This window comes from Phocoena sinus, chromosome 2 (assembly GCF_008692025.1).
Source record: "Phocoena sinus isolate mPhoSin1 chromosome 2, mPhoSin1.pri, whole genome shotgun sequence".
Taxonomy (NCBI): Eukaryota; Metazoa; Chordata; class Mammalia; order Artiodactyla; family Phocoenidae; genus Phocoena; species Phocoena sinus.
In genome coordinates this window covers 31990577-32007978 of record NC_045764.1, presented here as the reverse complement: position 1 = coordinate 32007978, position 17402 = coordinate 31990577, and the positions used below count along the sequence as shown (strand labels likewise).

The window sequence follows — 17402 nt, the reverse complement described above, 5'->3', positions numbered from 1 at the left end:
AGACACTTCCAAACAAATCTTGTTTGCAGTTTTGACTTGGGAACTGTTTATATTATATATTTATATATACATAAACTTCATAGTTCTGACTACTGAAAAGACCTAGAAACAATTCAATTCAGAAGCGGATACTGGTTTCTAAATACCACTTCCCACTAAAAAGAACCATGGCTCCTTTGGAGGAATAGCCAAGTCCAGGTCTAGGGGAAGAAATGTACAAGATGAGCCCAATAGCAAGGAACTTCTCAGATGCTCCTGGTGTCATGCCAGAAGGATTCAGGAGCCCATGTGAAATTGGGACAATTCACAACAGTAAGGAAACAGTAAAGGAAATTAGTGTTGTGGATTGAAACGCATCAAGTATGTTTCAAGTTCAACGCATGAACTATGAATTCAAGCTGACACTCTGGAAAAAGAAACATGTTAGTCACCTTGGAAGGGTGCCAGGGAAAAACTCATTACTCTGGAAATGGAAAACTTTTCCCTGCCTTTCCTGTGTGAACAGTGTTAACCGACGAAGTCAGGGGAAGCTTCTTGTAGATGAATTCTACAAGAATAGAATAAACAAGGCTAATAAACAAGACAGGGATGGTGGAATGACGTCACCATCTTGCAAGTCCTAGCGATGTCCAGGCTGTAGGCCATCGCCATCAAGGTCCGCTGACCTCACAGAAGGGAGAAAAGCGACATTAGGTGGAAGGACAGACACCACCCGTGAGTCTTGCCAGGAAGTCCTCCCTGGACCGGAACAGGCTTTGAGATCTCACTGTTGGTAGGGAAATGCAGGGGACAGAGGACCAAGAGAAAAACATCATGGGCTTGTCGCCGAGTCTCCTTGGAGGGAACCCAAACCAAGACCCCCCAGACACAGTGTGGGCGCTGCCTCCACCCGGGGCGCCCCTGCCGCCTTCTCAGGGGTCCACACTGCAGGGACGCACGGTCACTGTCCCCATTCCCCTCACCAGCTGTGACCCTGTGACCACAGGCAAGCTGCTCACTTCCTCAGAGCCTCGGTGTCCTCATTCTTCACCCAGGAGAAGAAGTACGCCCACCTCTGAGGCGGGGTGACGACTGAGTGGATTAATTCACAGACTGCAGACCTGGTACCACTTAACTACCTGCCCGGTGCTTCTTTCCTGTCGCTGGTCTTGGTGCCGTTGTCATTGGCTCAGACGGCTCCCTGGACACGTAATAATCCTCACAAACTAAGAGCCCGTCCACAGCTCTAGGACATCGTTCCCAAGCACCTTGCCATACAAGGAAGAGACCCCCCAAGAATGGGGATGCTGCCCAGGATCCCCTGCCCCCTGCAGCCCTGGTTCAGAGCCTGCCAACAGGAATATAATGTGAGCCACAGCAGTGAGCCCCAAGAGATCTTTGCAAATCTTCTAGTAGTCACTTTTTTAAAAAGTAACTAGAAGCAGGTGAAAAAAAATAATAATACATTTTATTCAGAAAAAAAATAAGATTGCAAATTTTTTTTATAGAGAAAAAAATCACATATATTTTTATTAACATAACCTGTTAGCATATTATATTACTTTCTGGTCCTTTTTTCTCAAAGTATATTTTTACAGTTAGAATCAAACAGTACATAAAATTGACTCCTACTTTCCTCCTAGGATTAATCATATTGAAAATTAACATATTGAAATAAAATATATTAAAATACTAACAATATATTTTTAAAATAATACATTATTTTCAACCCCAAACATCCAAAATATCATTTCAACATGCAATCAGTAAAAAATATTACCACCAGTCTTGGCCATCCCGTGTTTTTTATGCTCAGAGCACATCTCAGTGTGGACCGGCTGCATTTCAAGCGCTCGGTCACCAGGCAGACGGGGCTCAGGCCACCATGTTGCATGTGGCAGTCCCAGGGTGCCGGCCCCAGGAAGGAGGGGTGCTGGCTTGCAGAGGTCTGGGGATCGCATTCTCTCTGTGTTATCTGACCCTGTGAAGGGGTCCATTAACAGTCGTGTCCACTGGCTGGAGAGGCACTTACTGGCCAGCTGGGATGGGGCTGTCCTTGGCACTGACCACGTGGCTTCATGCTTTGTAGCCTTGGTGGGGCCCCTCCCGTGGGGCCTCCCTGGCTGCTCCCAGTCTGATTCCTGATGTCCCAGGAATGCCCTGCATCAATAATTCTGCCTTGGCCATGCAGTCAGACATACAGCCACTTACAGCATCCCCTCTGCCCCCGAGGGACTCCTGCTAAAAGTCATGAGTCTATCAGGCCTGCAGAGCCATCACCAGTTTATAAGGCAAACAACCCTGTCGCTGGGCCAGAGCAGCGGCCGGGCAGGCGGACACTGCAAGGCTCGCTCCCAGGCTGTGCACTGGCAAAGCACGGCGGAAGTCACACTTCATCCCCCGCAACCCCCATGCACCCACTCTGCTGGGGCAAGGTTGTCAACATTTGGTGGGCACAGACCTGAGAGAAGCTGCTGAAAGCAAAGGATGGACCCCCTCCCCAGAAAATGGCCCAGCCCCCCTGCCCAATCCTGCATCCACCTGCAGAATTCAGAGGCTCCCCTAGCCCCTGGGCATCCCCCAGGTGTGGGTATGAACTCCTGAAGCTTGCGGTGGGGACTGGTCCAAGGCTCAGGCTGCAGCCCCTGGGCTCTATGGGATGAACACGACAGCCGGGGCCAGTCAATCTCCTGCCCGCTTCACAGGCTCTCTGGGTAAGCAGCCACGTGACTCACATGAGCCTCAGTCTCCTCATCTGTAAAATGGGAACTGCCCTAACGGCCCTTGGGTCCAACCTGTCTGCACCTCTGTCCCTTCCTGTGATGAGGGAGGCAGCCCAGGCCGAGGAGACTTACAGGTGGGGGGCTGGGGTGGGTGACTCCCCTGCGTGGAGGGTCACGTAAGGGAGAATTTCAGGGTTTGGATTTCTTCTTTCCTGTCAGGCTGAGAAAGCTCACTGATCACTGGCTTAACCATGCGTTATAGCAAACCCCAAAAGCTCTCCTTAGGGCGGTTTTGGGGTGACTATGGATACCGGTCACTCGGGCTGCTGATGGAGTAGGGACCGTGAGTCTTAGGGGTGCCTAGACAAGGATGACAGTCACATGGGACTCACGCTGCCCTCGCACTGGAGTTCGCCTCAACCTTTGGTCCAGCTTCAGATGATCTAAAAAGGATTAGTGATGATTAGTGCCATGTGCTGCCTTCCCCCAGCTCCCCAGGGCTGGGCACCGCCCGCCTGATGAGGGGCTTCTGAAAGAACCATTTTGTCCAATTGTCTCAATTATGCAAATAGTGCTGACATTTCTAGCTGAAGGGCTGGTTGGGGGAGGGTCACTTCAAAGGGAAAGCTCTCACTCCCTTCCCCTCCCCTCCCCCCAGATCCCAAGGCTGCTTTTGTGGGATCCCCCATTGAGCAGCCTGGCGTGGGTTTGGCCATGGTTTCCTTTCCAGGCCTGGGAGCAAGGTCACGAGACCGTAGCCTCATGGGGATCATGAGGGATCAGCATAGGGGCTCACATGCTCTTCCTGCGGATGCTGCCTCTTAAAGGGTGGGCCCTCCTCGGCCATCCTCCTGCCTGGCCAGAGGAGGACGCCGAAAGAGGCCGGCTGCACCCTCTCCACCCCGCTACTGCGGCAGGTAAGCTCCGATGTGGGTAAGCTCAGGCTGGCTGGACAAGGTCATGTGGGAATGGCCAATGAATCCATGCTCCCTGAGGGGACAGGCCCCTTGTAGCTGACCATCACCAGGCTTCAGCATCTAAATGCAGGTGCCGGGGGTCTGCTGAGAAGCCCCCAGCTCCAGGGCTCAGCACCCTGGCCTCTCAGTCCCTAGCACCGCCACTCTTGCTTCCCGGAGAATGTGAGTCTTCCCGAGAGCCTCCGAGAGCGCTGAAGTTCCTGGCGTTTATCAGCCAATATTTTAACCATTAGTTAAAACCTCAGGGGAAAGACTGATTCGGCTGTGAAGAGAGGTGGAGATTCCTTCTCACTGTCATGGGTAGTGGGAGCTGGTTTGTGGAAGGCAGTTCCGCAGTAGGTGCCCAAGTCCAACAGTTTCATGTCTAGGGATCCATCCTAAGGAAATAATCCTAAAGGAATAATGTAAATATAAGCCAACATTCTAGAGCGTTGTTCACTACAGTCAGACATAGGAAACAATCCAAATGCCCCAAATCGAGGATTGGGCACATAAATCATGGTCTGTCCACAGGATGAAATGTAATGTAGTCACTTTGTAAATGACAGAGAGAAATGCATAATGACAAGGTAGGATGATCATATTTCTCATTACACACATACACACACACATACACACAGACACGTCTAATCTATTTATAGGAAAAAGCCGAGGAATATGTTGAAATGTTAGCCAATATTTTAGATGAAGGCTGTATGCATGATGTTTATTTATTCCTTTGTACATTTCTTTTTCTTTTACTTTAACAATATTCTATAACAGATACATTTTCCTTTTGTTACCAGAAGTTGTATCTTTTTTTTTTTTTTTTAACCTTAGCAAATATAAGCAGAAATAGTGGGGATGTGGGAAAGGATGAAAATATTCACGGGAATTGTTCCTGGTTGACCAGGGATAGGAGATGAGAATAAAACAGGGGAGAGAGGTCGGGAGAAAAAAAGACAAGACAAATTTGCTCTGTCTGAATCAAGTATTTAGGGAGGAATTAAGAAGGGAGATAGGCCTCTCTGGGAGTGGACTTGAATAATATGGGTTTGATTTTGGGGAAGGGTTGTCTTTGGGAATGTTCGCCAAATTACATTTTGCAAACCATCACGCAGCAGTTTTAATTCGTGGCGTTTGCAGTGATATTTGTAGCATAAAGTGGTCGCTCCCTGCCGTGTATTTTAGGCCCCAGAAAAATGTAATTGGAAACATCAATGAATGTTGAGGGTGTTGCTGTCATTGTTTATGTTTTATTGGTTATTTTCCAGGAAAAGTCTGGGATTTTGTTTGGTTTGGCTCTTTGCAACCTCGTTTATTTGCTTTGCAAAGTTGATAAGTACAAGACACAGAATGATGCTCCGGCATCTTAAGCGGTTAGTCGTCATTCTGAACTAAGTGAAAACAAAACAGACTTTCTATTAACTTACAATCCTCTCAACTTGGAGCGTTAGGTATTTTTAGAAAATTCTCTTTTGCTTTGTTTGAAAATGTTTTCAAGATGTCCTATAATTCTGTATGTGTGTGTGTGTGTGTGTGTGTGTGTGTGTAAGTTCTGGACCTGGGAACATAGAAGCCCTCAACCAGGGGACTAATTGGACCTAGTCTCTGACCTAGAGATTAATGGGGTTCAACATCTTAACACCTCCATTAAAAAGGCAGTCTCTGATTCACTTTGTTATACAGCAGAAACTAACACAACATTGTAAAGCAGTTATACTCCAGTAAAGATGTTAAAAAAAACAAAAAGAGTCACCGGGGATACGTTGAGACATAGAAGGATCTTACCTGCCCCTCTTTCTCTAGCTTTAATATTAGACTCAGCAGTCAGTGAATGGATGACAGCATCCGTTAAGAGCAACCAGGGTCCAGGAAACGGCTGGTGCACACGTCACACACAGCAGCAAGTTTCCTAGGCTCCCATAGGAAGCACCTACTAGAATTTATCTTTCCGTTTTCCAGAAACTGTGTCTTCAATTGCTATCCAAGGAGGGGAGAAGAATGCATTTATTATGTTAGAGACGCTTAAAGAAAACTAGCTAATGTCAGCCCACAGAACTCCCTTCCGCAGCTGCTGGGGCCTTCTTGTTGCTGGGTGTCTCCCGGCCACTGCTTCTGGCTGTCACCCCCCTGGTCTGCCTTCTCCATGAACATGGGGAGGACAGAGTGTCCCACTTCTGTTCCCCAAGGGTTGGTCATGCTTGATATGCCCCAAGGTAAAGGTAATGCTGAATTAGCGGATGGCCTCTCTCCATGGGCCATGGCCTCCGTGGAGACAGGGCATCAGAGCGGGCAAATTCATCAGGCATGGTGAGGTAGAAAGCATGCCGGCCAGACAGCATGACAACAGCATCCTATTTTGTTTGTTACTCGTTGTAAAAGTGATATGTGAATATGTTAAGTTGTACAACCATGTGGAAGAGCCAAGTATAGGTCCTGCTTCACACACTTCTCCTAATCCACTCCCCACTGCTGACCACGCTTGGTGGTTTGATGTCTGTCATTCTGGACTAGGGCTGCCCGATCACCTGGGGCACAGATATCATTTTACATTGTAGAGTAGCTGCATCCAAAAGAGGTGAAGCAATGTCAAAATAAGTGAAATTAATATAAAAACATATTTAACTCAATATATCCCCAATATGATCATTTCAATATGTAGCCAACATAAAAAGCACATTAGTGAGATACTTTGTGTCATTTTTTGAATACAAAGTCTTCAAAATCCAGCCAAACATCTTTTCTTTTTGAGGTCTAATGTTAGACATAGCAAATGGTAGTTTGCTGTTTTAAACTCACAGCACATCTCAACTCAGACCGGGCTGGATTTCAGATGCCTAATAAGCCACATGTAGCCAATGGCTACCACGTTGGATTCTAGACGTTTACATCTCAAGGTTGGTTCTTGCACAGCTGGATAGTACTAGAAAGATCTTACTACAGCTTTTTTTCGGTTCATAATAGAGACAGTTACACTTTAGAACTTAGAGTTCTATTTTAGTCTTTTTTATAAGTGCATGATATGGTCCATCATAATTGGTTCAACCAGTCCCCAATGTAGATGAATAAAAAATTGGTGCTTTCCAATTTTTCACTCAGTTCAAAAGATACTGCAACGAACACCCATACATGGCCTTGTATACGTAAAGGTATTTCCAGATAACAGGTCCCTGGAAGTGGGTGTGCTGGTCAAAGGGTGTGTGACTGGACTCTGACAGATGCTGTCCCACTCCCTTCCAAAGACATGCTGCCAGAGGTCTGCGAGAGGGATGCTGGCTCTCAGCCAAACTGGCCACCAACTGACCTTGGGATTTGGATCTCAGTCCCCTTAAAACCAAAGTAAAACCTAAGGGTTGGCCTAAACACTCCTGAGTTCCTGAATGCCCAGCTCCATGGCTGTCATGGTGGTGGTTCCAGCCCATCCGTTTGGCGCATAGAGTGGTATGTGGGTGAGAGGTGCCCGCCTTCAGCAGGGCTGGCTTGGAGGGCAGGTGAGCAAACAAGCTCCGCACCACCTTGACTGAGGTCAGAAGACAACACTCAGCGAAGACCCTAACTCTGTCATGTGTACAATTACGATTACACTAGTTCTTACTGATATGGGATCATGTGTTAAGTGTTGTCACAGCAAAGAGGCAGCGGGGCAAGGGACAGCCCAGGCAGGCTGGCTCCTCAGCTGGCCGCCTTGGGTATGCCTCCTGATGGCATGGCGTCCCGTACCCTTCCCCACCCCGGGAGCCCCAGTTCACACCACAGTCCCTGAGGGAATACGAGTGCTGACTACCCAGGAACCGACACCTCACAGGTCTACGGCCTGGGTCTGTGTTCACGCATGCCACCCATGCTCTGGGCATCCTCACAGGTCCTGAGAATCCTGGGAGAGGAAGCCCGGGGGACAGGAACCTGAAGGGGTTGTGAAGGACTGAAAGCACTCCTGAAAAGGAGAGGGCATCCCCCACCGGGGCCAGGTGGGCACAGGGGGACTGGCCTGGTCCTGCCACCCTCTCTTCCATGGGCACAGGACTGCACCCTCCCCACCACTGAAAACCAGATCAGGATCTCAGGCAACTACAGGGAGTCCCTGTAATCAGCACCTTCCCAAATCACTTGCCCTTCTAAGCAAGTTGTCCGGGTGATGCTGACCAAGCCAGGAAGGGGCACTGGGGAGGGACCCCCAAGATCCCTGTTTTCATCCCCAGGCTCCCAGGCAACCAGGGAGGGGCTGGTGAATGGGAGGAAGGGAAGCTTGAACCAAGCATCCATCCCCTGCTACGTGATTCTTTTTCTCTCTCCTCCTTTAGTTTGTTCTTTTACAATATTTTACCATGAAATACAATATTTATAAGAAGTGTATATCTGCATACAGTTTAAAGAAGAATAACAAAGCATGTCTTGTGTATTACCACTCGGACCCCCCTGATTCTCCTCTCCTCTCCCACAAACACCCTGACTTTTGTGATGCTCACCCCTTTACTTTTCTTTTCTCTCTTGTTTTGCTTTGAGGTTGACATGGTTTTAAGTTTAAAAAATAATTTATTGAGATGAAATTCATATAACATCAAATTAACCACTTTAAACTGAACAACTCAGTGGTATTTAGTGGTATCAGAACATTTCCATCACTACAAATTAAAATGCTGAACCCATTCAGTGACTTCTTCCCATTCCCGTTTCCCCCACCCTCTTGGAAACCACCAGTGTGTGTTCTGTCTCTATGGATTTATCTATTCTAGTTAATTATTAATCTAAGTGGAATCATACGATGAATTACTGTGTCTGGCTTCTCTCCCTCAACATAACATTTTCAAGGTTCATGCACATTGTAGCCTGTATCAGTACTTCGTTCCTTTTTTGTGGCTGAATAATAATCCCATTGTATGTATGTACCACAGTTGGCTTATCCATTCATTTCCTGAATGGCTTTTGAGCCATTTCCACCTTTTAGTTATTGTGAATAGTGCTACTCCAAACACGAGTGTACATGTACTTCTTTGAGTACCTGTTTTCAATTCTTTGGGGTATCTACCTAGCAGTGAAACCACTGGGTCATATGGTAATTCTACATTTAACTTTTTAAGGAACTGCCAACCTCTTTTCCAAAGCAGCCATATCATTTTAACGTTTCTACCAGCAATGTATGAGCGTTCCGATTTCTCCACATCCTTGACAATACTAATTACCGTTGACCCTTGAACAATGTGGGGGGTTAGAGGTGCTGACCCCCCCAGCACAGTCTGCTATCCACATACTGCTATCTCTGCCTCAAAAACAAACACAGTGATAAATGATTCACCCAAGGGCAGGAAATGAAGAAGTCTGGCTAGAATCAGGACTCAAACCCTAGTTCTTTTGATTCCACACGTTATGCTCTACAATCAAACACAAACTTTTCCCCACATGCAGTTAAAGATCTGTAAAGTGAAAATACAGATACTGTATTCACTGAGAAAATCCTCACATAAGTGGACCCGTGCAGTTCAAACCAGTGTTGTTCAATGGTCAGCTATACTTCTTTTTGTTTTGGGAAGCTCTTTTATTATGGCCATCCTAGTAGGGGTGAAATGGTACTTCATGGTTATGATTTGCACTTCCCTGATGACTAGTGATGTTGAGCATCTTTTCATGTGTTTGGCCATTTGTACATCTGCCTTGGATAAATATCTATTCAAGTCCTTCACCCATTTTTAAAATTGGATTGTTTCTCTTTTTGTTTTTGAGTTGAGACTTTTTTTTTTTTTTTGCGGTACGCGGGCCTCTCACTGCTGTGGCCTCTCCCGTTGTGGAGCACAGGCTCCGGACGCGCAGGCTCAGCGGCCATGGCTCACAGGCCCAGCCGCTCCGCGGCATGTGGGATCTTCCCAGACCGCGGCACGAACCCATGTCCCCTGCATCGGCAGGCGGACTCCCAACCACTGCGCCACCAGGGAAGCCCGTGAGACTTTTTAATATGTTCTGGATACTAGACCCTTGCCAAATATATGATTTGCAAATATTTTTCTCTCATTCTGTAGGTTGTCTTTGACTTTCTTGGTAGTGTCCTTTGAAGCACAAACATTTAAATTTTGATGAAATCCAGTTTATCTATTTCTTCAATTATCGTATTATACCAAAAGCATGAGTATATGAATCCGTTGCTAAAACCAAGATCGTGAAGATTTACCCCTATGTTTTTTTCTAAGAGTGTGATGGTTTTAGCTCTTACATTTAGGACTGGTCTGTCTTGAGTTAATTTTTGTATATGGTATGAGATAGGAGTCCAAATCCATCCTTTTCCATATGGATATCCAATTTTCCCAGCACCATTTGTTGAAAAGACTTTCCTTTCCCCCATTGAATGATCTTGGTCCCCACCTTGTCAAAAATCAATTGGCCATATATGTATGGGTCTATTTCTGGACTTTCAATCCTACGCTATTGTTCTATAGGTCTATCCTTATGCCAGTATCATACTTTTTTGATTAGTGTAGATTTGAAATTTTGAAACTGGGAAATGTGAGTCCTCTGAGTTTGTTATTCTTTTCTTCAAGATTACTTTGGCTATTGGAGCCCTTTGCAATTCCTTATGAATTTGAGGATCAACTTTTCCATTTCTGAAAAAAAAAGACCATTGAAATTTTGACAGGGATTTCACTGAATCTGTTGGTCACTTTGAGTGGTACTGCCATCTTAACAATATTAATTCATCCCATGGACATTGGATGTCTTTCCATTTATTTATGTCTTCTTTCTTTCAGTAGTTTTCAGCATAAGTCTTTCACCTCCTTGGCTAAATTTATTTCTAGATATTTTGTTCTTTTTGATGCTAATATAAATGGAATTGTTTCCTTAATTTCCTTTTAGGATTGTTGATTGCTGTTTATTATAACACAACTGATTCTTGTGTGTTGGTCTTGGACCCTGTAATTTTGCTGAATTTGTTTATTAGCTCTAGTAGTTTTTACGTGCATTTTGGGGGAGCTTTGCTACTGTTTCATTTTGGACTTCATCTATATCCCTACACAATACATTGTTTCACTTCATCTGATTTTGAACTTTACATAAAGAGAATGTATATGTCTTTGGTGACTTGTTTCTTTTGCTTTGGGTTGTTTTTGGGGTCATATGGTAGTTGTAGTTTGTCTGTTCTCATTGCCATATAATATTCCCTTGTGTGAATATATGGTGATGTATTTGTAGACCCCACTGCAGCTGGGCATCTGGATTGCTGTCCCTTGGGGCTGTCAATATGGTGCTGCTATGAACACGTGTGTGTCCTGGTGCACACGAGCATGTGTGGGGTCAACCTCAGTGCAGAACCACTGGACCGTGGACCATGAACCTGCTCCACTTCCCCAGACAATGCTGAACTGTTCTCTATCCTCAAAGGAGGACCTCAAAGCATCTGCCCATTTTGGAGAAAATATTTTGAATCTGCCAGAGGAGATGGATGTGTGATGGGGGACAGAGCCATGCAGGGGGCTCAGGCCGGCCACCTGCCATGAGACTGGCTGAGCTGGTGGCTCTACTATGCCACTCTGTCTCCCCTCTCCATGCCCCCTCACCTCCTAGAGCCCCTACCAAAGCCACAACTCCTCTACTGCCTGTTTCCTCATCTGTAAAACACAGTGAGGGAGCCCATGGTCTCTGTGTGGCCCCATCCCCACTGCATCTCAGCTCTGAGCAGCTGTCACTGTGACCATCACAGCAGAGAAAGGGGGTCTAGTGTTCCGCTCTGTCCTTGCTGTTCCCTCTTCCAAGAGCTCTTTCCCTATCACTCCTGCACCCAACCAAATTCTCCCCATGCCCTCTCTCTGCCTGCCCCACCCTGCAAGGCCATCCCCTGTCTTCCAGAGAGAAGGGCCTGCCCCCCCCCCCCATGCCCCATCCCAGCACACCGCACACACCTTCATGATGAGAACATGCCCACCTGGAGCTCCCCCTCCACAGGGGATGGGAGGCCGGGTCAAAGCAGCACATCTGGAGCCTGCAGAGCCCACCACATCAGGGGCTCCATAAGCTGCTCGTGTGAAGTCCCTGAGTGCTGGCCTTCTCCCCTGACTCCCAGCGGGCCCGGGCTGCAAATCTCCCAGAGACCTTTGAAGAACTTTTTCTCTGACATAACTCTCCCAAGTTCTAAATGCTGGGTGGGGTGCGGCACACTCACTATTAATACCCAAGCAGCCCAGACACTGGCCATGAGTCACTACTGGCCACATGGGTCAGGATAGCCTGAGAGGACACAGCAAACGTGTGAACCTAATTTAGGTCCTAGGCCACACCCCCCTCCTCCATGCCCAGCCTCCTGCCCAACCCCCTTCAGGAGTGCCCACCACTGCCCGCTCCCTGGGTCCTGCCTCCCATCTGCCCCAGCCTGGCTCCCAGTCCCGAGGAGCTGACTCTTGCAAACCGGCCAGTCTGCTGCATGAGACACCGTCACGGGCTGATGTGTGCACGCCCTTCCTCAGAGCCCCAGGAAACCCCCTCAGCAGGGATGATGCTGTCACAACACTGAGGACAGAGTGGAGAACACTGGAGAATGAAAGCCTGGGAGAAAACACAAACCAAACTTATGTCCAACATCATTAGGGTTGATGATTGGCCCGTGGGTCCTGGAGGGAAGGTTCTGTCTCATGGCGGTGTCCCCAGTCCTGAGGCAGCTGGCCAGGTGCCTGGTGGGCCCTCAGCCCTGCCATCCTGGCCTCCTGTTTCCTCTGCCATGGACCAGGGAATTAAGAACAGTGTGTTCTCATGCCCACGCCCCCCATTGACAGATGCTGGGCCTTCACACGTTCGCTAAGACCTTACCCTTGTTCCTTTCTTTCAGTTAATGCTGATTTAAAAAACTGGAAAACCGTTTATTTAATATCAACCTGTACTCCTCCCAGCCACCCCACCTTGCAGACAAGGTAATCAATCCTCAGGAAATTTAAATAACTTGGCCAAAGGTCATAAAGATAAGACACAGTGACTCAGGAATGTCCAAGTCCAAGGTCCTTTTCTTCCCACCCTGCCATTTATTGTATTCTGGCTGTAAGGGTCACCTTCAAAGCCTCAACCCAAAGAAAGGGCTTTAATAGTGAAATGTCCAGGCACAAGTCCAGGCCCATCGGGAACATTCTTTCCAGGACAGTTCCCTGCAGAGAACACTCAGGAAGCAATGGAATACCATTGCTTAAAAATAGGCCTGTAAATATCGCTAACGTTTCATTTCTAGAAGGTTCTTTACAAGCATATGTGTGTATGAATAAGTGGGAGGAAGTGTCAGAAGGGCACACGCCAACCGTTAACGGGGTCAACTGCTGGACGCTAGGGTGGGAGAGGGAAAGACAGAATTACTTTATTTTAGAGATGTCTAAATCTTTTCAATTTGTTCCATCAAGCACATATTTGTTTAGGCGTTTTAATTTGTTTATTCTTAATTTTAAGCAAAGAAAAAAACCACACCCTCCCCACCACCACCATCACCAAACCACAGCATGGAAATGTCCCACCCCTGCCCCCCCCACCCCTTGGCTCCAGGCCAGCCCCCCCGTCTTTGGTCCTCACACTGCAGGTACCCTGCTCACTAACAGGGGCAAACAGGGGTGCACCTGGGTCACTTGAGGGCCCCAAAGCATATATGCTTTAAGGAAAAGAACAGAAAATTCGAGTTTCAAATCAGGTTTCAGGTCTTGGAGAGGCTCTTTAAGTGCGGGGCCCTGGAGCTGAAGCTTTGCTGGCCTTGCAGTAACCATCCTCCGGGCCATCTGTCCCTAGCCTCTTTGTGTCACAGGAACCCAGGGTGGCTCTCAGGCCCGTCTCTGCCCCCGTCCCCATGCCCCCAGGAACGTGCCTTCTGGGTTGTGAGCCCAGGTCCACGCAACATGGACCTCACCACTGCCATCCAGCAGCCATGTGGCCAGCAGGAGGGTCAGCCTGCCAGGGTCACTAGCCACTGTTGTGGGCCAGGTGCCAGCCATGTTGGAGTCTGAGGGAGAATGACCAATGCGCCCTCTATAGGAACTCCTCAGAATACGCTCCCCTGATTTGAACTGCATGGGGGAAAGTTAATAAGAACTCTACGATCAAAAAGAATGACTATATATAAGGCCTGGCACTGCCCTACACGCTGGCATGTCATTGTCAACCCTCACACAACCACCCAGGGGACTCCCAGCCCCAGGACTCTGAGCTGATCAGAAATGACCTTTGCACAATATTGCAAGGTCACAAAGCAAGCAACAACCAGCCTGCCTTTAAAATACTGATACTGTGTTCACCAAGGATTTTTTGCATTGATTTTGTTTTTTTAATGTTGTGTGAAATGTTATTTACCTAGTCACTGAATTTGCGGTGCCCCAACATGAGTGCGTGACTGGCCTCACCCTAACCCCGGCCCCCGCCCATCACCCGAGAAAGGTCCAAGAGCATTTCACCCACTCAGCAGCTTCTGAGTGAGCCCGGATTTCTTCCCTGGGGTCCAGAGGCAGGCCTGCCCTCAGAAGCATCTCCTCTGACCTGTCTCTCCTACGCTGGAACATGCAGTTCCTTGAGAGGAAAGACCCAAACGGAGGGGCAGGAAGCTGAGCGCAGCACGGGCAGTGGGGCTCAAAAGCTTGTTAAAATACAGAGTCCTCGGCCCCCAATTCTGATTCCAGGGCCTGGAGTGGAGCCCGGATACCTGCAGGTTTTTTTTTTAACATCTTTATTAGTGTTATATCCGACATAAGCAGATGTTGTAAGTAGATATCATATGCATAAGCAGATGTGAATTGGTCCCACGAGGCCTTCATTCCAGGATATCAATGCTGCGTTAGCTTCTGCTTTATAACAAAGTGAATCAGTTATACATATACATATGTCTCCATATCTCCTCCCTCTTGCATCTCCCTCCCTCCCACCCTCCCTATCCCACCCCTCTAGGTGGTCACAAAGTACCAAGCTGATCTCCCTGTGCTATGTGGCTGCTTCCACTAGCTATCTATTTATGTTTGGTCGTGTATATATGTCCATGCCACTCTCTCACTTCGTCCCAGCTTACCCTTCCCCCTCCCCGTGTCCTCAAGTCCATTCTCTACATCTACGTCTTTATTCCCGTCTTGCCCCTAGGTTCTTCATGACCATTTTTTCTTTTTTTTACATTCCATATATATGTGTTAGCATACAGTATTTGTTTTTTCTCTTTCTGACTTACTCTGTATGACAGACTCTAGGTCCATCCACCTCACTACAAATAACTCAATTTTGTTTCTTTTTATGGCTGAGTAATATTCCATTGTATATAGGTGCCACATCTTCTTTATCCATTCATCTGTTGATGGACACTTAGGTTGCTTCCATGTCCTGGCTATTGTAAATAGAGCTGCAATGATCATTTTGGTACATGACTCTTTTTGAATTATGGTTTTCTCAGGGTATATGCCCAGCAGTGGGATTGCTGGGTCGTATGGTAGTTCTACTTTAAGTTTTTTAAGGACCCTCCGTACTGTTCGCCATAGTGGCTGTATCAATTTACATCCCCACCAACAGTGCAAGAGGGTTCCCTTTTCTCCACACCCTCTCCAGCATTTATTGTTTGTAGATTTTTTGATGATGGCCATTCTGACCGGTGTGAGATGATATCTCATTGTAGTTTTGATTTTCTGTGGTTTTTTAAAATTTTTATTTTCAATTGTGGTCAAGTACACAAAACGTAAAATTTAGCATTGTAACCGTTTTTCAGGGTACAGTTCGTTGGCATTAGGTACATTCACATTGCTGTGCAACCACCACTACCATCCATTTCCAGAGCTTTTTCATCTTCCCAAACTGAAACTCTGCCCCCATTAAACACTAACTTCCCATTTCCCCTCCCCCAGCCCCTGGCAGCCACCTTTCTACTTTCTATCTCTCTGAATTAGACAACTGTAGGGACCTCATATAAGTGAAATTAGACAGTATTTGTCCTTTTGTGACTGGCTTATTTCACTTCACATAAAGTCCTCAAGGTTCATGCATAGTGTAGCTGGTGTCAGAATTTCCTTCCTTTTTTAAGGCTAAATAATATTCCCTTGTAGGGATAGACCACACTTCCATCCACTGATAGACACTTGGGTGGCATCCTCCTTTTAGCTACTGTGAATCATGCTGCTATGAACATGGCTGTACAAATATCTCTTCAAGACCCTGCTTTCAATTCTTTTGGGTATATACTCAGGGGTGGAATTACTGGGTCATATGATAATTCTATATTTAATTTAATTCTCTATTTAATTTTTGAGGAACCATCACACTGTTTCCCACAGCAAACACACCATTTTAAAATCCTACCAATAGTGCACAAGTGTTCCAATTTCTCCATGTCCTCACCAACACTTGTTATTTTCTGGGTTTTTTTTTTTTTTCTTTTGATAGTAGCCATAGAAATGCTGTAAACTGGTATCTCACTGTGGTCTTCATGTGCATTTCTCTAATGATGAGTGATGTTGAGCATCTTTTCATGTACCTGTTGGCCATTTGTATATCTGCTTTGGAAAATGTTTATTCAAGTCTTTTGCCCTATTTATTTAGTTATTTAGTTAGTTATATTTTGGCTGCGTTGGGTCTTCATTGCTGTGCGCAGGCTTTCTCTAGTTGTGGCGAGCGGGGGCTACTCTCCGTTGCAGTGTACAGGCTTCCCATTGAGGTGGCTTCTCTTGTTGCGGAGCATGGGCTCTAGGCATGCGGGCTTCAGTAGTTGTGGCTCACAGGCTCTAGAGTGCAGGCTCAGTAGTTGTGGTGCACAGGCTTAGTTTCTCCGTGGCATGTGGGATCTTCCTAGACCAGGGCTCGAACCCGTGTCCCCTGCATTGGCAGGTAGATTCTTAACCACTGCGCCACCAGGGAAGTCCCTTTTGCCCTTTTTAAAATCAGGTTGTTTATTTTTGTTGTTGTTGAGTTGTAGGAGTTCTTTATATATTCTGGATATTAATCCCTTATCAGATATATGATGTGTAAATATTTCCTCACATCCCATAATTGCCAAATAGCTGCATCTTTAACAACCTCCCCCATAATACACTTTAAGGAACACTGGCCCAGACTCTGAGGACACCTTTCCAGAAGCAAGTTTCTGGGCCAGGTTGTACGTAGGGGCAGGGGAAGGTACCATCAGGAGGGCTGGCTCCACTCAGCACCTGCTAACCCATTCCAGGAGAGGGGTGGACCCTGGCCTGAATACACACTACCTAGATACGGGTCTCTGGTTCTGGAAGAAGAAGGCTGTAAGGGTGTTGCAGGTTCTGGTGCCCAGAAATTGGTGGCTTCCCCCATTCACAGAACAAGGCATGTCCCAGGGCACGACCTCTTTCAAAAGTGTGATCCCCAAAAGCAGGGGTTGTCCCTGAGTCCATCCTATGAGGGGGAAGGAAGACCACCCACAGCTGTAAAGCACAGCTTGTGTTGAGGAGTGTCTGCCTGGCTTAGCTTTGTGCAACCCTGTAAATGGGGAGCAGAGACATCTGACCCCCAGGCAGGGGTGTGACCTGCAGGAGCTCTCTGCTCAGATTCCAGACCTGGGGCTAAAATGATGGGGTGGGGGTCTGCCTGACCCAAGAGTCTCCCTGAAGGGCCACAGTGGGGAGTCTCAGCCAAACCACCCAGAAGCGACCCGTTGGACCTGGGGCCAGGGCCTCCTACAGTGGTGGGGTGAGAGGGTAGAGTGTGGGGCGGGAAGGAAGGATTGTGGGTTTTAATCCTCTGTGCACGTGAAGATGGGTGGTTTGTGCCAGCGCTCTGGAGAGTTCCCAGGCCCCAGGTGGGGCCT

The 17402-nt window shown here is 47.2% G+C and overlaps 1 protein-coding gene across 1 annotated transcript in view; it reads left to right on the top strand.

Annotated features, from left to right (window-relative positions):
• The first annotated feature begins 813 nt into the window (after positions 1 to 813).
• Positions 814 to 17402, top strand: part of TRPM1 (transient receptor potential cation channel subfamily M member 1) — a 116942-nt gene continuing 100353 nt past the window's right edge. The window contains exons 1-3 of the mRNA XM_032621675.1: positions 814 to 985; positions 3361 to 3404; positions 3530 to 3619. Of these exons, the coding sequence (XP_032477566.1) occupies positions 814 to 985; positions 3361 to 3404; positions 3530 to 3619 (306 nt within the window). The remainder of the gene's footprint in view (positions 986 to 3360; positions 3405 to 3529; positions 3620 to 17402) is intronic.